This window comes from Euleptes europaea, chromosome 1, assembly GCF_029931775.1.
Source record: "Euleptes europaea isolate rEulEur1 chromosome 1, rEulEur1.hap1, whole genome shotgun sequence".
NCBI lineage: Eukaryota > Metazoa > Chordata > Lepidosauria > Squamata > Sphaerodactylidae > Euleptes > Euleptes europaea.
This window is the reverse complement of record NC_079312.1, coordinates 97,602,774-97,627,483: the sequence shown is the minus strand read 5'-3', so window position 1 is coordinate 97,627,483 and position 24,710 is coordinate 97,602,774. Positions and strand designations below refer to the sequence as shown.

Below are 24,710 nucleotides of genomic sequence, written 5' to 3'. Positions count from 1 at the left end.
TCCCTTTCTCTCTCTCTCTCTCTCTCTCTCTCTCATTTCCCTCTTTCTTTCCTTCCTTCTTTCCCTCCCTCCCTTCTCTGGATAGTTTCTCCTAGGGTTGCCAACCTCCAGGTGGTGGCTGGAGACCTGGCAACCCTAGCCTCTCCCTTCTCACCCCCTGCTGGGAGATCTATGCCTGGTATGGCCCCCTGAATGATGTTACAAATATTCAAATGGCCCTTGGCAGGAAAAAGGTTTCCCACCCCTGATTTAAGGGCACCATTATTGTTTGCCACTATTTAAGGTTTTAATTATTCATCTGGCATTTCCAGCTTTAGTCAGGAAGGGCAGGAATAATAATAATAATTATAATTATTATTATTATTATTATTATAACAACAACAACAACAATGTGTCACCCGTTCTGGATGGGGTTGCAATCTCCTTGAAGGAACAAGCTCTTGGACCTAGTCCTTCCACTCAATAAGAGGGGGCAGCTGTGGTCGGGAGTACATTTTACCACCTTCAACTGGACAGCCAGCTGCAGCCTTTCTAGGGCAGAAAAGATCTGGTCACTGGGATGCATGCCCTGGTTACATCCAGATTAGATTGTTGCAATGATCTCTACATTGGAATGCCCTTAAGAAGTGTTCAGAAACTTCAGTTCCTTTCCTTTCCTCTAATGGTATGGCTTTATTGGCCAAAGTTGGTACAGACTGGAGTGGGTCATAGGGACTATATCACCCCAATCTTGGCCCATCTATACTGGCTCCCAATTTGTTTCCAGGTACAATTCATGGTGCTGGTCTTGACCTTCAAAGCCCTATATGATTTGGGACCAGCATATCTGAACAACCACCTATTCCCTTTATACACCTACCTGACCATTATGATCATCTTTGAAGGCCCTGGTTCAGGTGCCCCTACCTTCTGAGATTAGGCCGATGGCAACCCAAAAGAGGACCTTCTTGGTCATAGGACCAAAGATCTGGAGCTCTCTCCCCAGGGTGATTTGTCTGTCCCCTTCTGTTGCCACCATCAACCAGTGGGTGAAGACTTTTTTTGTTTTGTTTGGCATTTCCTTCCTGACCAATGTTTTAATTGCTATTTTTGGTCGCTGTAAATATTTTAACTCTGCTTTCAATTTGTTTAATGATGTGTGTTGGGGGTTGATTTTATTGTTATCAAAATGTGATTTTTTTTCATGTGTTTTAAAATGTTAGCCATCTTGGAGGCACGTGTGAGGGCAAAAGGCAGGATACACATTTTGTAAATAGATAAATAAATGACACACCCTTTTTGCTGCTCTCTTCAGCCGTATCCAAAATCCCACATACACACCAATGCATTCCAGTACAAAACTTCTTCATTGCAGACCCCAAGTTCACTCCACAGGCTTCTTGCTGAGGAGCTGTCCCACCGCCCCCCACCCCAGAAGCAAGAGGGCAAGAGCTCAGTGGGGACGAGAAGAGATGATAGTAGCTTCCATCAGCAAAAAAACAATAATTGTTTTAATTATGTACACTAAGCAGGGTCAGCCCTGGTTAGTATTTGGATGGGAGACCACCAAGGAATAAAAGGGTTGCTGTGCAGAGGAAGGCACTGGCAAACCACCTCTGTTAGTATCTTGCCATGAAAACCCCAAAAGAGGTTGCCATAAGTCGGCTGCGACTTGACAGCACTTTATACACACACAAGCGTTCTAGCCCAATGAAGCTTCAGTACAACATCCTTACCCCATGAGGACTTTATGCTGCAAATAAATTTTCTCCAAACAGAATTCATATCAACAGGCTCCAGATCTTTGGCAAATGCATCTATCACTGCAACTGGCAACATAACCAAAATAAAACATTAAGTGTTTTTTTCTTAAAAGATTACTTACCCATTAAGATACACAATAGCTTTTGTACTCTGGAGTTGACACCAACTATTCTGTAGAGACCCTGTTCATTGATACCTAGGAAGGAAAAATAGATTTTTATTAATTTAGAGACATGGTTGAAAAGGCATCTTTTTTCCATGTTGAAGGTGACATATCTTAGAGCTAAACCAGTTAAATATTTGTTATTTCTCCAAAAGGACTTTCAAAACAGAATGACTTCATGTTTTGATGCCTAGGACCTCAGGTATACATTACAGACCGTAACAGAAACTTGGTAAAGTCACTCCTCATATCAGCAGTATCAAAGAAAATGTAAAGAATGAGTTAGATGCAACTCCATTAGAGAGATTTAATATATTTTATTCTTTTAAACAGTAAAGAAAATATTTCAGCACAGCTACATGGTGAATTAAAATAGCAGCAAACACAAAATAGGGCTATCTTGTATACTTTTAATCCACAATAACAGACCCATGGAAGTACTGAAGTTGTCATAGCTGTAATTGCATAGGTAAGAAATACTCTTTGCAAGGGGCAAATGCAGAAATGTGATGCCTCCGTCTACAGCAGGGGTGTCAAACATAAGGCCCACAGGCCAGATCCGTCCCTTTGAGATCTCTTATTTGGCCCGTGAGCCAGTTGAGGCAGCCCCCCCTCTCAATCTGGGCTGTTGAGGCCTGGCCTGGCCTGCCCAAATGGCATTTATGTCATATCCGGCCCTCGTAACAGGCTCCAGATCTTTGGCAAATGCATCTACCACTGCAACTGGCAACATAACCAAAATAAAACATCCCTGGTCTACAGTCTGACATCCCTGGTCTACAGTCTTTTCTATGCAGTCCTAAACAGAGTTATACCTTTCCATTGAAGTTAGGCTTGGAGGGGTGTGCAACTGCTTAGGACTGCACGGTTTGTCCCTCCCATCTCTTATTTATTCATATAGGCATTGTTTAAAATATATTTGCATGTGTAGAAGGGATTGTAACTCCGCTTAGGACTGCACTGTGTGTAACTCTGCTTAGGACTGCACTGATGGTGTCTCCCATCTTGTATTTATTCATACAGGCGTTATTTAAAATATATTGTGTGTGTACAGTTTTATACAAGAATATAAATATACCCATGAATTACCGAATTGCCAGGCTTTTGGTTCAAACGGGGGGGGGGGGGGGATTTATCAGATTGTACATTGAAACCAATGCTTTTAAAACTCTGATTGCAACATTCATTGTCTACTGACTGAGTGGCAAATATGCATGACAATTTGTAGTGAAGCGTCTACAGATGCTTTTTCTTTAAAAAGCATAAATATGAGCCATGTGAATATGTGGTCTGAAAAACACCTAAATATTTCTGCATGCAAATACTCTCTGGATATGAGCAATAAATCACAAAATAAACAAACAAGTGATTGACGAAACAGATTTAAGCTTAACATTATTTTATTAAAGATTTGCCTTCTGTTCTACCCACAACACAATTGAATTTCAGACTATGCCCTGGGTGCCAATGTGATGGTTTTAAAAGTGTCAAGATGGTAACATCTGTCTTATAAGACAAATTAAAATTGGTGATAACAGATAAATTTCAGCCTAAAAATAGGAATATGTGGGTAAGCCACTCTACCTCTTGTTTCAACAGCATGTATGCATTTCTTGACAATGCTGAAGCCCATGTTATCCAGCTGGGCAGCTGAAAAGGAAGAACAACAAATTTGAACATATCAACTCATACAAAGCACATAATCCTAAATGCAGCATTTGGGGGGGTTACACAAGTATTTTATAAGCACACTATTCTGAAGAAGGTTGGTGTATAAATGGGGAACATTTTGAGAAGGGACAGAGATTAATCATCATACAATTCCTCTGAAGGATTTTTTATTACAACTTTTTATTTTATACTACATTAACATGGAAAAAGACTTCCCTCCACAATCCAAAGTACTGTACCATTTGATATGAAATCCATGTCTTCCTGAATTCTCTGTATGGTGAACTAAACAAAATTGATAACATATCTTTTGTATTAATTAGTCTTGAAATGCCCTAACTCAGGGGTCCCAACCTTTTAAAGCCTGCGGGCACCTTTGGAATTCTGACACAGTGTGGTGAGCGCAATAAAAAAATGGCTACCATAACTTACCTTCAGTCACACAGTGAAGATCCTTGTGTTGTGGTGATAGCCGCTGCCAAAGCAGCGTTTATAAAAATCTGCATATCCAATCAAATATCCAATGGCCAGTCAAAAACCTTACTGGACAAAAACCCCACCTGGCCCCTCCTACTTTCTATAAACACTTGGGGGGCACTAGTAATGGTGTCCACGGGCCAACTGATGCACACCCCCTGACCTAATTGATGGACTCCCAGGTAGACCATTCAACTTGCAACTAATCACATGTGCTTCAGCCTGCTGGTAAATTATTTTCATCCTTCTAGTTTATCTGTGCGATCCTGAAGGGAGTTGTCAGAGGTGCACAGGAACCGGTGTGACCCCTACGTCAGCGTGCGTGCCACTTGCTTCATGCAAACTGCCATGGACAGGGCAACTTACACTGGCCCTGGGGTGCCACGCAGCAGTGTGAGCCTCCTGTGCCAGCATTGCCTTCCCGGTGGCGTGTGTTCAGTGCAAGTGATCATGTGAGCGTCCTGGGGGGCATTCCCTGGGGGCATTCCTAACCCCTTTCAGGCTGGAAAGGATCCATTTTGCAGGCATCGAGATATGCCTGCAAAATCGTGGAACAGCCCCGTGGAACTCTATGGGGAGTTCCATGGGGTTTTTCTCCAAAAATACTTTTTCCTTTATTTTTTGCCTCCGCCCACCACCTATTTGTCTGCCCCTTCAGGAATGGGCTGCCCATTAACTACCTGAAGGAGTTAAAACTGTGCTAATGTAAGTGTATGCAATTTCTTTGTTTGGTTTTCTTTTTAAAATGTTAATAAAATATCTTTTAAAAAAAGGAATGGGCTGCCCGTGTTCTTCCGCTTTCTTGTCCCCTCACTATCTCCAAAAATCCTCTCTAGTCATAAATTAGTAAATGAGCTTGGTTTCTTGACAGAGCTTCATGCTCCATCCTAGCTAGGGTTGCCAGCTGATGGCTGGAACCAGTATTTGTCAGCATCCACCAGCATTCATCAGTATCCACAAAATATAGCATGTTGCTTGCTAATCTGCAGCTTTGCTTATACAAGCATAATATACCCACATGCACCACAGAGATATGTTTTATTCATGGGCAGGTTTGTGCATGCATAAAAAAACTGCAACCTCCCCCCAATGATTTGTTGTCCAACATCTCTACCTTTTGCCATTCAAAAAAAAAAAAGTTTTAATAGTACACATCCCCTAGAACTGCCATCAAATTGTATCACCTTCTTGAAGGTATGTGAATGAACATTGCCAAAGTGACCTTTAGATCTATGCAGTTTCTTTTAATATATTTATTAATTTAAATAATTGATATTCCACCTTTCCTCATGGCTAAAGGCAGCTTTCAAGTCAAAGCTAAAACACAGCATCTGAATTAATGCTAGAAGTCAAACCAGCCACGTGTGTATGACCCTAAAGTGGAGTGATGTGGGATAAAGACCAGTTAAACATCACCAGTAAGAAGAACATCAGAAAATGGAGTGACCACTATTTAATATAATGATAAAAAACTATAGGCTAAGTAGTCTGGCAGCAAAAAGGCCTTTTGACAAAATATTTTTAAATATCCATAAAGTAGATTTTTTCCATTGCACAACTGTTTTTTCCCCCCAGTGGCAGTTGTGAGATTTCCCCTACCAAAGCAATAATGAGGTAACAACTAAAAAGGCTCTTCTCCTAATGGGTGCCAGTTTTACATCCAACAAATGACAGTACTCCAAGCAGGGAATGATTTTACAGTTCCTTTCAATCAGCTTGCTTTGCAAAATATCCATACTGCATTATCACAATGAATTAAATCTTTATTCCACATAAATTAGGATGTCCTGAAGGCATCTGGCTTAGCTGTGGAGTAAGAATTAAAACATTCGCGCTAAGGTAATAAGAAGACTCAATTAACTCCTATTGGCACCCTTCTTCAAACTGAATTTAGATGCTTTAGTCATACACATCTCTGCTTAAGATCTTGATCCCCAAGGGAATAACATACAACTTGGTTAGGTTTAGAACAAAATACGGAACCTATTATTTGCAGTCAATTGTTTGCCAAGGAAAACCTACTTCACCTATTTCCTAATAATTTAAAAAGGAAGCAAGCTTTTTGAAAATAAAGGAAGTTTTTAAAGGGGTTTAAATTAAATTCTTACAGGAAAAAAACCCCGATTCTGGTGCAGAGATGACATGAATTGAGTTCTCAGAGATACGGGAAAATGGAATTTATTATGGACTTTAACCATATATTTTCCTTTCCTTTTATCCCTTAGAAGCTCCTTGATCCATTGATCTTGAGCAGCATATATCTAGTGTTTGAGGGATATAAGGACTGAAACAAATCTTGTCACTGACAATGTAGCCTTGGGATCCCTATTGCTTAGTAGAAAAGGCATTATGTCAGACACAGAGGCATTAGATTTGTATGTTAAAAGGGGGGAGATATAGTGTGATGAAGTTCCTCGTAAAAGCGGCATTCCAAAAGGGCATGAGCTAGTGAATCGATAGAGCCAGAAGAGCAAGGACAGGTCCTTGCTGAATATGGTATATTCAGAATTCTGCCTTGCATAACCATAGAGGGGTTAGCATTCAATCTAGCTAAACAAAAGGCTCTAGAAAGACGAGGAGTTGTCAAATAACATGTATAAGCAGGCAAACCATGTGGTGGTGGTATTCCGAAGAGATGGGATGAACAAACGTGGCGAGCACAAAAAATAGTGCATTATAATCAAGCTCTTTAATACGCTTTTTAATTTTGGTGAAAGCTTCAGTTTTTTAACCATATATTTTAGGATCAGTCCCTGCACGGCTTACTGTACTCTGGTATGAATTCCCAGGTACAAAGCATGTAAGTGGCATGCGGGCTGTGAACCTACTATACCTGCATATATTATTTTCTCTGTTCCTTCTTACAACATACATGAATGGAAATTAGGCCCCTGTGAACTTGTTTCTAGAGGAGAGATGGCAGTAATGATATATGAAGGCACAAATCAGATTTGACACACTGTTCACATATTGACTCCAGAAATAGCTCAAATGGAAACCTAGTAACCATGTTTTGTAAAGGGTCAATGGGCAAGGTTATATGTAAAAAACAATGATTACAGAGGCTCCACACACACTATAGAGGTTGGATTCTGGAAGGAATTTCCATGTAACTAATACTGTGCTTTTTTTTTTTTTAGGTTGAAACCAACCAATTATTGACAAAGTGAATTCACAGAAAGGATATCTGCCACTTTCCCTTCTCACCACAGTCTGTGAAAGCTTCTGAAAAGCTGTACCTCAGACCCTCAGGAACAGCACTGGAGGTAGTGGGGAGAGGTGATGCTGCAGCAGGAAGGGGGAAATTGGCAGAACCTTCCCCTCCAGTACGCTTGCATGAGCTTTTGCTTTTTGCAGAACAGCTTGCTGAAGACTGAGGGGAGATTTCTGACAACTCCTTCTTCCCCCCCAAAAGAGAGGCATGTACGGGGTGGGTGGGGGGGAGGACTACTATACTTTGTTTCCAGCCGACCGGAAAAACGTCCGGAGGAGTTTATCTGAGTGAACATTCTTGCTAAGAGAGGGCCCCACCAATCTGGAAACTGCTTAAAAAGCTCGGGGGGAGGGGGGGAAATATCCTCTTAAGGGGCCTTGCCAGATGAAAGAGAGGCAATGAGGTCCCTTAGTTCAGATACTGAGACCACAGGTACATCGGAAAGGCAGTATGGAAAAGTAGATTGAACGCCTGTACTGGCTTTGAAGTGAGAGTCTCCAAAGACCTGAAGAAAGTGATACTGCTAGTCTTTAGCATTTGCATCTGTAGATGCCATAATTCTTTTTTAAAAAAATTAGAAATAGGCAAAGTAATTTGTCAACCCATATCCATGAATCCATTGTTGGAGATTCCAGGAATGTTTTTCCATAAGCCCTTGATACTTTTTATTCAAGCATTTGTTTATTTAGGTATCTTTAATTATAATTTTTAGTGTGAATAGTGAATATTTATGCACAATATTTAAATTAGGTATCTGAAAAAAATAAATAAAAGGGATTATTTTACTTACAAGCAAGAAAACTGCATGCCCAGTTAGAGCTCCTACTGTTGGCAAGGAAAGCGAATTTTGAAATTTTAGCTGGCCTAAAAAGAAGCCCCAGCTGGAGCTGTGGATTCTTGATGCACACGGGAAAGGATTCTTTGGTTTCCTATCCCTTCTGAGCAGATAATGCACAATGCGTCTTAAAGATTAACCTGTGAACTGTACAGATGCTTTAGAAGTCTACAAGTTCTTAATGCACAGGTATAATCTGAGTTAACTGCACAGCAGTTTCAAGTAGCCAAATAATGTAGTACGTTCAAGGAGCTACTGTTTACAATACAGGCAGCATATGCACTCCTACCCTATCCCCCCCCCCAAAAAAATCAGAAAACTATGGATGGGTGCAGAGCACACACATGGTTTGGGTAAGTGTGGGGGAGAGAGAGACCAGGTTCTATGGGTCCACACCTTCAGATTAAAACAGGATCCAAACCCCATCCCCTTCTCCAGAGTTCAGGCTGATCCGAAACAGTCTGTTTCAAACCATGCCACAGGCTTCTTTGGAGACTTCTTCACCACTTTTCCAAATTTATCTTGGTGAGCAAGAGCAGAAGACTGAGAGCCAGTGACCACCAAGAGCTCAGCAGAAAGTAGTTCTCATAGTTCCCAGAATTTCTATATGATACTGTGCAGGCATGCTCAGAGAAACATCTAGAACTCAAGATAGGTCCTACCCTGGTACCTGCCACAAGTCTTCCCTATTGTTATATCCTAATATATAAGGAGGCAACAGGGACAGTTCTTACTGGAGTAACGTGATAGGGGTCCAATGGAACTGAACCCAACCTGGAGCTTAGACCCCCCCCCCCCACAACATCTGAATGAAGATTTTACTATTTATTATTTATGGTATGGATTGGGTGGTGGGAAGTCTACCATCACTAGTGAAAACCAAGGTTGAAAAAAAGTTAAGAAAGTTGTGATTAGCTGAAGATTAGTTGTGATTAGCTGAAGAACATGGATATTAGTGCAGACAAAGAGCTATAACAAATTAGGGTTTGAACACTACAATATAGTTAGGTATTTATATCCTTTAAACATTCTGCCCCCCTACTTCCTTACATTTTTCTAAGACAACCCCAGCTAAAAGTATATTTTATATATAGCAAATGTCCAGGGACCTTGCTTAAAAAGGTATTTGAAGAATGTTATATAGTCAAGGGAACCACAACAAAATTTTAGTCCATGGAGGCATATACTCCAAAATTGCCAGGGTGGACCAGTTTGCAGAAGCTCAGTTTTTTTTTTTCTAAATCCCACTTGACATCTCTGTAATACATCTGGAACAAATCCAGAACTAACAGCCAGTGACTAACAAGACTGCTCGGGATGACATGTTTTTGAGAAGGTCAATATGTTTTAATAATTCTGTGCCAGATTACCAACAAACGAATGCTGATCCAAGATTCCATAGTAATATGTAATTGCCTCAAACAATAAGCTTTTCAGATTTCTTATTTTCAACAGGTCCTCTTGCACCAAGACTCAGGAAATTCCTAAAGATTCCTTTGCCCACATGGTCAACATACTTAAGAATAACTGCCAGGCAACGTTCTTTAGTTTTCAAGTTCTGAAAATAGCTCTCCGAGTCGAGTGAGCTGGATTCCCATGAGGAAGAACCTTTCTCACTGCCCTGTGGGCATCCATTACAGCCTTCTTTCCCAGTGAAGACTGTTTAAAGGACACCACAAAGGTTTCTTTCTCCCTAACGTGAGACATCCATATCAATGAACACCGTGAAGCCCTTCTTGCATCTAACTCTGGCTTAGCAAGGGAGAGGAACTATTGGGGACATGTCTGCCAGTTGCCTATGATCTGGGCTGAGCTTCCGTTTTCCTTCCTATGCATGTCTGCTTGGGCAAAGACAGAGGAATTAATCTTTTGGCAAGAGCCAAAGAACCCTTGACCCTTGGTTCATAGCTTGTGGCCTTGAGTGAGCTGGCTCATTGGATCCTGAGCCAGCCCAGAACATTGTTTACTGTACTCCTTGTTTTTCTCTGTTTATTTAAATTGTATTTTGTAAGTTACTTTGGCTCTCAACAGTGGATAAAAGTAGGGTAAAGATAACTAAGTAGATATCCCATTCTCTGGGATGCCTAAGGAGGACAAAAAAAATTGGCAGAAGCAATTCCTGGGACGTATGAAAAATAGAATTACACTCAGCATGATTGCTGGGTGAGGCCACAATAGCATCTAAGCCTTAGGAAAAAATACACAGTTCCTTATTGAATTAATAGTGCCATAAATTCAGCCATGCTGAGCAGATAGCATTCTGTGCTGGGCAACTGACGACCAAAGGAATCAACTCACAATCTGTTAAGGAAGGCAAACGGGTAATAAGATCAGAAGAACATTCCTACTTCTCTCCACTGCAAAGTGTGGGATTTAAACATGGGCCTGGAAAATGCAGATGAGGATTGAATAAATGATCTTTCTTTCAAAGATGCTGACCGTTTTGCACCAATGTTTTCTTCTTAGGCAGTACATCACAACTGAAAGAACTCAAACTGTGAATACCCTCAAGCTTAATATCTGGGCCAGGCTATCAACCTATTGTTAGAGTTTAGGCTTAGACCATAGCAATATCTGACACGCTCACAGGAGTGCCACTAAAGAACTATTTTCAGTGCTCTAAGGAAGACCAATAAGTGTTGTGGGGATCCAGCTCAGATTCCACATTGAAAATCTGTGAACAATGGGGAAGAGCATTGAGTGTGTCAGCAGCCTTCAAAAACTTACAAATATAAGGCTGTTCTAAGGGAGTATTGTTTTGTGTCAGAAAGGATGGAAGTTTTTCCTCCTCGGGGTTTTACAGTGTTTCACTTTCCTCTTTATCCTAAATCTGCACCTTCTGGGATGTCACCCCACACAGGTATGGCCTTACAGAGGTGTGAGGAGAAGTCCACCAATGGCTGGCCTTGGTGACTGAAGGAAGCCTCTATATACAGAGGTAGCAAACCTCTGAATACCAGTGCTGGGAGGCAGCAGAAGGAAACGACATCAGCCTCTATGTCCTATATGTTTGACTCTCCAGACAACTGGTTGGCTGCTGCGTGAAAGAGTAACCTGGGCCAGAAGGACCACTTGTCTGATCCAGCAGACTCTTAGCCTCATGCAATGCCCACAGTCCTCAATTACAAAAGAGGAATTAATTATAGCATTAGAGATGCTTTATTTATACTACACATTTAAACAACTAACATGAACAATTCATCTGTTGTGTGTGTGTGTGTGTGTGTAAAGTGCCTTCAAGTCGCAGCCGACTTACGGTGACCCCTTTTGGGGTTTTCATGGCAAGAGACTAACAGAGGTGGTTTGCCAGTGCCTTCCTCTGCACAGCAACCCTGGTATTCCTTGGTGGTCTCCCATCCAAATACTAACCAGGGCTGACCCTGCTTAGCTTCTGAGATCTGACGAGATCAGGCTAGCCTGGGCCATCCAGGTCAGGGCATTCATCTGTTACAATGAACAAATCAAAAATATAAAATGAACTTCAACACCCCAAAACCACTTCTGGCTATATAACAACACGAGCTATCAGCTGAACCTCTGAAAGTTCCTTTCAGTCAAGCATCTTTACTAGGTACTCTCGTTTTCTTGCTGATGTCTTTTGCATTTGCTTTCTTTTCTTTTTTTCTTCTCCCTTTCCAATGGTCACCTACTGACTTTTTCTCCCCGTGTCTTATGTCAGTCTCTTCACTTGATATTATCTTCTTTGCTGTCTAGGTGACTAGAAGGTCACCACCTGTTGTTCCCTTCTGTACATTATACATTATATGAGGTCTCCTCAATTAGATGAGGCCTCCAGGCCAAAGTTACCATGGTTCCCTGTTCCTCCCCATGTGACTGCTTGGGTGTGAATAGGGCTCTTTCGTTACTCTTACAGAGGGATAGTTTTTGTATGGTTGCAGCTCCTTCTTTTTCCTATCCTTTAAACCAGAAACATACTTCTGGCTCCCAGGTGCAAGAGGGAAGAGGGCCCATGTGATCTAGTATGAGTCATTTGATTGGCTGGAGAAGTAGTGAGATGAAATAAAGCAGGCCCCTGAGAACCTCAAGTGCTTTACTCACTGGCTCCTGTGCTGTCTCTACTCAAAAGGAAAGTCAGACAAATTGCAAAAAAAAAAAAAAAAGGGAAGAGCCTTCAAGTCTTTTTCTTTAGAGCCCCTACCTTTTTTGTGTACATTCCCCAAACTAGAAGAAAGTAAAATTAAAAGGGGGGGGGGGAATCTGCTGAACCTCTATGAAAAAAACCCAAGCCCAACAACTTGTTTCCTGCCAGTCTGGGAGCTCCTCCCTCTGACAAACTTAAAAGACTCTGTCTTCCAAGTCAGAAGATGGCACTATCTCAGATATAAAGTGTGCCTTTTGGGAAAACGGAGAAAGCATCACCTATGTTGACGTTTTAGAAACAGCTTTTTAGCTGTATTTTGCAACCTACGTTACAGATAGGCTAGATATAAACTGAACAAATAAATCAATAATGAGCATACTGCATACATTTAAAAACTTGTGGATACCAGCTGACATGCCAAGCTGAAATTTCCACATTCTTTATAGCTTTGCTCCAAGCCTGCAAATAGACAGACCAGTTTATTTCACAACTGCAATTACAGAACTTGATGCCAGGCACAGAATTGAAAGTGTACTTTGGTGGGGGGGGGGGGAGAACGACATGCTGAATTGGCTCAGAATAGATGGGAAAGATGATGAAGTCACAGTGGAAAACTCACCAAAGACTCTGATTCAGTGTGTTGCAGCAGCAAAACAGGCAAAATCTGTGTTAGAAATGATTACACACAGAAATAAAAATAAAATAGCAACCATAATTTCGGGTGGGGCCCTATCTGGCATATTATGCCAGTTTTAAATTGTACCATGTCAGAAAGGATATTCTTGACATGGAAAGGAGTCTAGAAAATACCATCTAAAGTGCTGCGGGAGCTGGAGAAACTGTTCTAAAAAGAAAGGATACAGCACTTAGAGTCTTTTAAGTTAAATAAGCATGCGTATTTTTAAATGCAATTACATTACATTTCAGTTTTTAAGATATGTTTATCCTTTATTTACTAATACTTGTAGTAAAGTACTATTTATGTTATTAGATAACTTTTCACTATAGGAGATAACTATTAATTTTATTGGATAACAATAAATAATAATTTTCTGTATTTCTGATAGTGTCATCTTACGTGTTACGCAATTATTTTGCATTCAAGAATAAAAAGAAAAGAACAAAAGAAAAGAAAAAAGACTATTGACAGTACAGTCCTAAACAGAGTTACAGCCTTCTAACTATACTGAAGTCAATGGGCTTAGCAAGGGGTTAACTCTGTTTAGGATGACATTGCTAGTCTGCAAGGGGTGGTGAAAAAGGGGATAGTGATGGAACTCCCAGTGAAGCTGATGGGAATAGGTTCAGGTCAGGCAAATAGAAATCCTTCTTAACAAGTCCTTAAATTGTGGAATTCGCTGCCAGAGGACATAGTGATGGCCATAAGCATAGATGGCTTAAAAGGCAGTTAGGTTCATGGAGGATAACTCCATTAATGGCTACTAGTGGAAATGAGTAAAGCAAGCCTCCATATACAAAGGAAGCAAACCTTTGAATAACTGTGCTAGCAGGCAGCATCGTGGGAAGGCCTTGGCATTAGGGTTACCGAGTCCCTCTTCGCCACCGGTGGAAGGTTTTTGGGGCAGAGCCTGAGGAGGGTGGGATTTGGTGAGGGGAGGGACTTCAATGCCACAGTGTCCAATTGCCGAAGCGGCCCTTTTCTTCGGGTGAACTGATCTCTATTGGCTGGAGATCAGTTGTAATAGCAGGAGATCTCCAGCTAGTACCTGGAGGTTGGCCACCCTATTTGAAACCCTATGTTGGACTAAAGGGACCCCTGGTCTGATCGGGCAGGCTCTTCTTATGTTCTTACTCTACATGACTGAGTTTTTTAAAAAATATGACCAGTGCAGAGAAAAAGTTTGGCCCCGCCCATAATAATTTAGTAATAATATCAGAATGGTTATCCAATGGATTTGTTTGGCAGCACATTCACGACAAACGGACGTTCATACAACAGAGTTATTAATATATGGACTTTGCTACCACAAGATGAGGTGACGGCCATTACACCAGGGCAAAGGCAGACACACAATCTGTACATGCTCACACACTTACAGTACTTCACACAGGCAAATTACAACAAGCTGGTTTACCATTAACGATTAAAAAAACCAGGTTGAGTAAAAGGAAGCATTAATTTTTCTGCTCTTCCTCCCTCCCTCCCATTGCCCCACCTATTCCTGAGGCAAATTTTCCACTGCAAACAGAAAAGACAAACCCCAAAGTAGTATAAATCAGTCTAAACGTTCTCAGGAGATCCTGAATGGTGGCAGTTAGTTACTAGGGCACTTTCCAGGAAACCCTTGGTCTGGGGGAGTTTCACACCAAGGAAAGGCACCGTTTTCCCCTTCCTACCATTACACGGTCATGCAGTATTTGCACTGCCGGGGCCGGAATAACAGCAGAGAGAAGAATATCTGCCTATTTTAAGAGCACTACTTGACAGAGAGAGTGCACAAGAATTTGCTGAGCAAACAGACCCATATAAAGAATGTGTTGGCTGCAATTCAAACATCTGTATATGTTGGAAATTACAGAAGGGAGAACGAAAAAGAGAACATTTTCTTAGTCAGTTTAATCCAGAAGGTCGTTAAGCAGTTATGGAAGATCTCCAGCTTTCTCCTAAAGATTTGTAATTATTATTATTATTTTTTACAAAAAACAGTCCACCCACAACTGGAGCCATAGAAAGGATCATAAGCATATCAGCAGCAAAGAGCATGCCCATACTCACAGCCATATGTAGGGTTGCCAACCTCCAGGTGGTGGCTGGAGATCTCCTGCTATTACAACTGATCTCCAGCCGACAGAGATCAGTTCCCCTGGAGAAAATGGCCGTTTTGGCAATTGGACCCTATGGCATTGAAGTTCCTCCCCTCCCCAAACCCCGCCCTCCTCAGGCTCCGCCCCAAAAACCTCCCGCCGGTGGTGAAGGACTTGGCAACCCTAGCCATACGGCAACACCAAATGCAGGGTAGAGCTGCCAAACAGAACCCACTAGGCAGTCCTTCCTTTCTGGACCCAGACACGGTTCTGCTTTCAGGTGGAATTAGCACCAAGTGCGGTACTTTGAATGCGTTTATGCAGAGAATTAAAAATGAGGCAACCACGGCATGTCTTTACAACTTTTAACAGTTCCATATCTCTGCACAGCAGCTGAAGAAATCAAAATGCTTCCGCCCACTAGCTGGAGAATCAGTTGCTAGCATGCCTCGTATCAAATCGCTCTATCACGTCTAGTTCAACATTTTTAAATAACGTAAGCAGCAGCGAACACTCTGCAGACACAACGGGAAGATTACGTTGACAGAACTGTACAGCCTATTGAGGCATAATTGCCTCTAATTGTACCATCTTGTATCTCTCACTGGTTCTATTAAAGAAGTGACAGGTATGTAAATCCTGAACTGAAGGAGGAGAGAGCAGATCCGAGAGAGGAAAGTATGGGTTTAAAATCAAACGCCTTTTATCAGTAGCTGATAGGAAGAGAAGCTGATCTACTGTATAGTGTTCGGTCAGCCAGACTGCCCTAACAGCTGAAGGATTTGTGCCTGGCTTTAATGCCTGTGCTACTTCTCAGATTTACTGGGGTCAACATTCTATTTATAAATACATGCCACCAGACGGAATCCCTTAGCAAGAAAAGGGATGATGATCTCACAAACTAGGTACTGTCTGTCTTTAAAAGCACATACGCACACAGAAGGACTCCCCTTCTCAACTATCGTTCACTCTCTTCCAAATATTTCTGAACTGGCATGTTTCAAAGAGGGGGCCAGTATTCAATGTTCTCAAAATGAATGCGCGCATATACAGAAAATAAAACCCACAACAACTCTGTACTCCCACAGCCAGGATAAACTAGAGCGTTGCTGCTGTGTCAGTGTATGGCACAAGGGGAAAAACTAAAGCAGGCAGATATTTGCAGCTGGCTGATTGCTTAGCAAAGTGGAGAAGAATTCTGTATTATTTTGGATTGCCCACTGAACACCTCACAGGCATTTTGTTTTGCCCAAGTTAAATAAGAAGTTAAATAAGTTAAATAAGAAAGTTAAATAAGAAAATATTTAAATAGCTAAATTTTTTAAAATTAAAAAAGAATATTTTAATTCCAATAGGAATAGCTTAGCAAAGGTCCAGGAACAACTTCAAAGCTTTGACGAGGGGGCTTGGGGAGCAGGGACATGGGGGGGGGGGGATGCCAGTTGCACATGTGCCATGACTTCATTTCCTGGGAAAACTGGAAGTGGTATCACGTTGCTCTAGAAATTGCAGGAAACTAAAGTAAAACCATAGAGTTGCCATCAGTTCCTAAAGTGATGTGATATTACTTCTGGGTTTTCCATGCAAGTGACATCACACAATGCCAATGTGTTTTTTTTTCCTTCTCCCAATGCCATTCGGAGCAGCAGCGGGCAACATCTTAGCTGGAGGCTAAGCCTAGGTTTTACAAATACTTTTAGTAGAACAAAACTCTTCAGATCTACCGATCAGAGTTTAAGGAAGGTAAAACAAGAAAAACAGAAGACCCTTAGTTTTTCTTGATTTACTTCTGCAAACTTCTATGCCTGGATAGTATAAAAACTGAAACAGGCAGTTAAGTAACTTACCAAAAGAAATAATTTGTGATACACCCCACTCCAGAACTCTGTACCAACTGGACTGTATCCAGCTGCCATAATTGTAATATCTTACAACATAATGCTCTTTTATGTAATATGTATGCATCACATTATATTATGGGCTTCAAAATAATTATCGGCCTGTTTTGAATATTTTAGTCACTGAAAATTGCTCAACTCTCAAATCTTTACAACATTGATATGAATAATGATATCCATAAATTCAGTGGCTCAGCACGACATAATCATGGGAGGAAATGCTACTTGCAATGCCACCTACTGGCTTATGAGAGACAACCATACAGTCCTACAAAACATTTTCGACACAGAGACTCATTTGAAAAAGTAAGTTACTTACTGCCTTCACTTTGGTTGTCTTTGTTTGAGTTATAGACCTGAAAAATAAAGAGGAAAACATTTTGGTTTTTTAGTAATATTTTTATTATGGCACTAGTTTAATATTATGAAGATACTGAGCTATCAAAAAAAAAAAGAAATAAAAGATCACCAGAGGAAAGAATATTTCTAGTAATATTATTATTATACAAAAAAAATGATACTGAAGACATCAACACAAACAACTAACACATTTTATTCACACAAAAATTAAAGTTAAACTGGCTTGATGAATGAGTTGTGTGTAGGGTGAGTTATGGTGGCTGGGAAGAACCCAGGGACTTTTTCAGTTTCTTTTACACATTTCATAATTGGTGTGATACATGAGGGAAGAGGAGAGACAGTCTTTATCTCTCCACTCTTTCTCTTGACTATTTTGGTGCCAATCTCAGGCATACCGTATGTTAAGACTACAGGAACGCTTAATTTAAACATAACCTTGGTAGGTAAGATCTGCCTTATGCTATCTTCAATGTACCCCAACATTTTGCTTAAACCAGGTTCTCAGTTGCTTCACTAGGAATTTTAGCATGCTGGAGATCCAAAGCCTGGTAGACACTGAATCAGCATGTTAATGCTGAGCCTGCAGCAGCATTACATGCATAGCAAGGTAGTTTAAACAACACCGGGCATATGTAGATCACATGATTAAAATCTTCTAATTGACATTGCTTCTTATTTCACATGTTAGAGCTTATTTCTTCATGCTTAAATGGGGCTGAAATGGCTGGGAACAAGGGGAAAGGGGATTAGAAGGCATCTGTATCCATACAGAATAAGGATGATTCCTTTGAGCCCCAGAAGTTGCCCGCAAGGATACCAGACTTAGTATGCCAGCACAAACAACATTTTTGAAGTGTTTGCAGTGGTGTGTTAAACTAGGGCATGGGCATGAGGTGGAACATTCCAATGAATACTTCAGTTCTTACTGAATATAGATGAGAAAAACACACACACACACACACACACACACACACCAAGAGTTGAACATAAGCCCAAGCAGTAGTTATGTGTGCTAGCCATTAATGAAGGATATCTGATAGGCTGTCGTTATAAATAAAGTGATGAAAGATGTAAGTCTATACTCTATTTTTTCATGTGAAAGTTAGTATCAACCAGGCTCTTTTTTCTCCCAAAACCACAACACTGCTCAGAATTCTGTGACATAAGGGAAGCTTAATTCCTTTTTAGTTTTAAGAACACAATTCAAATAATACTTTCAGGTGTTTCCAGTCTCAGAAAAATAGATTCTTTCAGTGGCATCATTCCCATTATCCCACTGCACATGGTGAGTGCCACAATTAGACCAAATTCAGCACCATTAAAGCTACCTTTTCCATGTAAAAAAGTCTGATGTGGCTATTTCCACCACAATCACATTTTATGGCTCAGAACACTGAAGAAACCACCAAGTCTATAAAAAGTTCAGCCGCCTTTCAAAATGAAGAGTAGTGTTTTTCAAGCTGCAAAATTTCTCCAAAACACATGTACTTTTGGCAAAGGAAGAATGCCACCACAATCATTTCTTGCCTTTCTCTTCACCAACACAGTTATTTTTGCTAGTCTTATTGTCTTTAGGGGCTTCCTGATACCTCGGCACCACTAAACTGAGAGGAAACTGCAAATATAGTTCAAAGAGTAGGTGGTGATATACATGGTTATTGGATCTGTATTCTACCCAGCCCTCTAATGCAATTACCAAAACTGTTACAGTGCAATCTTATGCAAAATCATTCATTCTAGAATGAAGTAACTCTACGTGTGTGTGTGTGTGTGTGTTAAGTGCCGTCAAGTCGCTACCGACTCATGGTGACCCTATGAATCAGTGTCCTCCAAAATGTCCTGTCTTTGACAGGCTTGCTCAGATCTTGCAAATTGAGGGCTGTGGCTTCCTTTATTGAGTCAATCATCTCTTGTTGGGTCTTCCTCTTCCTGCTGCCCTCAACTTTCCTAGCATGACTATTTTTCTAGTGACTCTGAATAGGATTGCACAATTAGTTACATATCCAATCACCATTCTCACCATGAGCATGAGACCCAGTGAGACCCATTGTTATATAAAAGTTAGTACATTGTATTAGAAATTTAGGTCAAAAATTCCTGCTCAGCCATGAAGCTGGCTGATTGACTTTCAGCCAGTCACAGTCTCTCAATCTAATGTACCTCACAGGTTGACATGAGGATAAAATGGGGAAACTGACAACCATCTGCATCTCCCTGAGCTCCTTGGAGGAAGAATGGGATAAAAAAGTACTAGACAAAAAGGTATGTGCAAACACATGAATTCACACAGAGCACTTTTTCCTCCAGTTCTACATTATTTATTTAAATAACTTATATCCTTCCTTTCTACTCAATGGAGCACTCAAGGTGGCATACAATGAAAATAAAAGCAATAAGAAAAATACATACTAAAAGCAGCAGGTTGAAATACTGCATTAAAACTGCACAGACTACAACAGTCTAACAGTCCTCTAAGCACCACAGCAACAATCTGACTAGCCTCTAAATACCAACTACATTCAGGTAAAGGTAAAAGTCCCCTGTGCAAGCACCGGGTCATTCCTGACCCATGGGGTGACATCACATCCCGACAGTTTCTAGGCAGACTTTGTTTATGGGGTGGTTTGCCAGTGCCTTCCCTAAACTACATTCAACAGCCCTCCAAAAACTCAAGTTGCTAAGTTACCCTTGGAAGTCCAAGAGAGAGGGGACACTTCAAGGAAAAGGGGGGAGGTTACGCTTGAAAGGACTCAGAGCTCTACGACTAAGGACCACACCTGAGAAAGCCATCGCCCAAGTACCAACCAGCCTCTTCTGCAACAACACAGGGCTTTGCACTAAGTCAAGCAAAAACATAATTGAAACATTCTCCACCTCCCTGTCCCTAAAATAGAGAAAATTAAATAGTGATTAACTATTATTCCCCCCGCCTCCTTCACCAGTTACTGTTAAAAATAAAAGCTTCCATTATGGTATACTGACATGTCTGCACTCATTTTCTAACTGACGTGTGATAGGTTTTAGCTGCCCTGAGCCCAACCTTGGTTGGGAAAGGGCGGGATAAAAAATCTAATAAAATAAAACAATAAATTGTGTAGCTATTCCATTAAAAAAAAAACCAACCACCTGAGATTCACTGATCTATGCTGAAGCCTTTACATGATACACCACAGTGTCCAGTTAAATGTCAAGTGTCTCTCCAGCAGTAATAAACAATTACTTCTTATATTGTATTGTGCTTTTCCAAAGTCATCCGCAAACAGCAAGGCCATTTATAGCTAACAGGAATATCTCACAAAAACCCAGTTTCATTGATCGCACTTAAAAATTTACAGGGTTTTTGTACTTATATTTTTCTTCTTTCTGTATGTATGATATATAAAAAAATATTCCGAACATTAAAAAAAGACCAGATATTTGATGAACTCCCTCTTTTGGTAACTTTATAAAAGCACCTGAGGGGTCACAGAGAGGTTTGACAATGTTTTAAAATTTCAGTGCCATTTTTACTAAGCGTACTACGGCTTTTTTCAAATGATAAATAAATAATGAAACAAAGTCCCTATTTACCTTCCACTCGCTCTTTTTGTTGCACGCCAGCCTGCTGAGGGCCACTGGGAAGAAATTTTTTAATGCTCCTCCCCCACTGGTTACCATTTATTGGCAGGCAACCCTAGAAATAAAGGTCTGAAACCTGCATAGTACAAATGCAAGGATGCTCTTATGAGTTCTTTACTTCCCGCCCCTTCCACTTGTGGCCCCATAAGACATCCAAACACTGATGCTGGAGATTGCAGGACACATGTGGGTTAAAAACTAAACAGCTAGGGCATTGCAGTGAGGAGGAGGAAGGAGGCAAAACTAGTCTCCCTTTCCACCTCCAATCGTAATGATTACACTGGCGCAATAAATTCCACAGATACAACAGATGTGCCTCCCCTATTCCCACTCCTCATTGCAGTCCCTTTTTTGCCTTTTGTCCTTGCAGGTTCCTACAAAATCCAGCATCAACTTATTGGTGGTTTCAGAAGGAATGGAAGGGGAAAAACAACATGTCCACATGTGCCTTTGTCGTCTCGATTTGTAGGATCCAAGTCATAGTCTGTGACTAAAATTTCTATTTTTTCCTTTCCAAGAAGTGACCCCAAATATTTACATTCCAAAAGCTTTAATGTGACAATAAATTATTTTTCAAAAGCAGAAGCAAAGTGTGTGTTAAACTTTGGGAAGCTGGAAGAGTTATACAGTAGGAAACAGGAAATGAGGCCCCTCTCATTGAGAAGCAGCTGGAACACAGAAGAACTGGGCTAATTCTTAACCTTGTCATATGTATTCAGCTAAAACTGCCTTGTGAGAAATTAGCTGAGAGGTGGCATATAAATGTTAAAAAATAAATGAATGCTTAGAAGCCCACAGCTTCTAGCCCAAATAAATTCCACCTCCCAGTTCAAAATGCAACAATACAATTTATGTTTCTCTGAACAGCTGAAGAGTGCTACCTTCCAAAGAACAGAGATTTTCATCCACTTGTTTTCATTCAGGAAACCTCTATTAATAATAATCAACCCTAATGATCAGCAAGCATAAAGGAAAGATCACCAAGCAACAGTAACAATACAAAGAAAACAAAGTGTGTGACAAGTAGCAGAAACACACACAGAAATAATCAAAAGCCAGGTTCAGAACTAGGATCCTGCCTTGCAATACTGTATGTGATAATCCTAATAATAAATAGAATGGCAATGACTGCGGCTCCTGTGAAAATAAAAAAATTCACAGTGGGGGGGGGGGGCACCCATGACTGTGGTAAAGGTTTCTCCAAATCTCAAGTCCAGGTTTGCAAGAAAATATATAAAAAATTACAAAGGGAGGGGGGCAACCCCCCAAACTAACTTATAATATCTGTTTATGTGCAGACATTCAGGCAGAAAAACCATACAAAAACAGAATGGGGGTAATGTAGGGAATGGCCAAGGTGAGGGAAACTGGCTGAATGGGTGGATTGAGAAGAGGAAAATGTGGTCCTTGTGGGTCCTCCTTCTTGTCTTCATTCTCATGACAAACATAGGACTATTCTTCAAAGCAGGAGAGAAAATATGGTGGCCAAAACATAGGGCTGGCACGAAACTAATGCTTGGATAAGTGTGGGGAGGCAGCTAAGTCTTTAACTGCAGTTATGGGAATTCCCTCCCAACATCTGAGGAGAAGGTGAGAAAGTGCTGCATACTCTTAATATCTTAACCATGCTGGGGGGAGGAGAAAACGGGAAAGTTTTCAGATTTTTTTTAGGTATACCCAAAGCTCTACAAAAACAGCCAGAAATAAACACTGTGTACATCACCTACTATAAGAACAACAAAAATGCTCTGACATATCTGAAAGCCTCTTTCCCGAGCCTATAATTCTCCTAGGCTTAGAGAAATATTGGCATTTCATTATTTTCATATTGTTTCACGAGTAACATAACTACGGGCTTTTCTACATGCTCAACTTACCCTGATTTTCTTGGCAATCAATCCACAAGCGATAGAATCAACTTGAGCATGGTTTTTCCACAAGTCTGCCCTCCTTCTGCGTTTTCACATTTGTGGGGTCAGTTTATTTTCCTCTGCATATGCCTCAAACAAGCAGGATTTTCAAGGGAGGGTGCTGTCACAATCAGTAGCATCATAGGTGGCTTCCTAGCACTCACACTTTTTATTTTTTGCACATGCTTATATCAATATATTGATATCATTGCTGCATTAAAAGGGCACTAAAATATTGTTATGTTGATATAGGTTTATGTTGTTATGTTGTATGGGTTTAGCAGGTTCTCTGAATTCCCAGCTTTCTTTCTTTTTTTTTTAAGTCTCTACCCCCTTCCCTTGCAGAGATATGAGGAAAAGGGTATAACTCCACCAGGAAAGGGACTAGACGTCCTTTTAAAAAAAATTAAAGCTGGGAATTCAGAGAACCTGCTAAACTTACCATTGCAACAGTATTTCAATATAACGGTTGTATTAAAAAAAACCCACTTATCTTCAGGGTAGTGGGAGAAGAGGAAGTAGTCTGATGATGATGCTCACATCATCAAAAAGTGGGTTGGAGGTGGGTGGGTGGGGGCAGGACAAAGAAAACCAACAGAAACATCATGCACGAGGAAAAAGGTGACTCAAAATTGGCTTCCAGAAAAAGACTGGGGTAAAAGTGGTCTCAAAAGAGCTGGGGGGGGGGGGGGAAGAAGAAGCAAAACTAAAGGCACAGTAAATGTGTGAGGTCATCAGAGGATAAACCAAAGCGGTATGGGCCAGAACCAATGAAAAACTCCATGCAGAAAAGCCCTATCACAAATTCAAACTGCACCAGCACTGTTTACCGGTAGTTAGTAGAAATACCATAATTGGTTCACTCAATTTTTAACAGAGAATCCAGATTCCTTTGTTGGCAGACTGCTGCAGTCTAGAGTCTACCCAGTTGTTCTATCATTTCCAAGCCCTAATTTGTGATGATGGTTTTAAAATTGTAATACAATTGCTGTGTCAGGCTGTCTAGTATAGACAAAGTGCTATTGAGGTTTCTCGGGGTTACTGTCCCTTTATATTTTACTTCTGCATTCTTCTTTATTCAATTACTTTGTATTCTTTTGCAGCCACTCATGGCCTTCCTGAAGAATCATTTCTTGTTTTGTGGGTAGGGGAGATTATTTTTGTATGTATTTATTTATTAGATTTATATCCCACCCTTTCCTGAGTACAGTCAGGCTCAAGGCAGCTAACAACCAAAATAAAACAATCAATTTAAAATACATACTATACAGTTTAAACACCTTATTAATGTTAACATTCCAATTGACACCCTTAACAATAAATCCCGCAAAGGCATTCTTCATTGTTGTATGTATTTATTATCGTAATTTTATAATTGCACTATTTTTTTTTTTAAAAAAAGAGAAGTAGTTTTGGCTACAAAGTTAAAAGCAGAATTTAATTTGCCTCAAACCTACAAACAAGAGCTAATACTTAACTATTGATTCATTAATGCTGTAGCTGTGAGAACTAATTAATTAGGCTGTAAAGCAAAGAAACAAAAGAGAACATGTAGCAAGAAGCAGAACTTTTTCTAAGCACACCTTACTTTCAAATAAACATAATAGAGCTTGCGTGTAGGGATGATCATTACTGGCTGTTTGTGGGAAATATACAGGGCAGTATTTAGTCCCTTAGGTAAAGGTAGGCCCCTGTGAAAGCACCGGGTCATTCCTGACCCATGGGGTGACGTCACATCCCGACATTTACTAGGAAGACTATTACGGGGTGGTTTGCCGTTGCCTTCCCCAGTCATCTACACTTTACCCCCAGCAAGCTGGGTACTCATTTCACCGACCTCGGAAGGATGGAAGGCTAAGTCAACCATGAGCTGGCTACCTGAAACCGACTTCCATCGGAATCGAACTCCGGTAGTGAGCAGAGCTTTTGACTGCAGTACTGCAGCTTACCACT

At 40.7% G+C, this 24,710-nt stretch overlaps 1 protein-coding gene across 3 annotated transcripts in view; it reads right to left on the bottom strand.

The window, feature by feature from the left end:
- ARHGAP26 (Rho GTPase activating protein 26) overlaps window positions 1–24,710 on the bottom strand; it is a 357,153-nt gene that overhangs the window by 154,215 nt on the left and 178,228 nt on the right. For all 3 annotated transcript variants that reach the window (XM_056851135.1, XM_056851143.1, XM_056851152.1), the window contains exons 12-14: window positions 17,189–17,225; window positions 3,491–3,556; window positions 1,865–1,939 (exon numbers count right to left, since the gene is read on the bottom strand). In XM_056851135.1, the coding sequence (XP_056707113.1) occupies window positions 1,865–1,939; window positions 3,491–3,556; window positions 17,189–17,225 (178 nt within the window). The remainder of the gene's footprint in view (window positions 1–1,864; window positions 1,940–3,490; window positions 3,557–17,188; window positions 17,226–24,710) is intronic.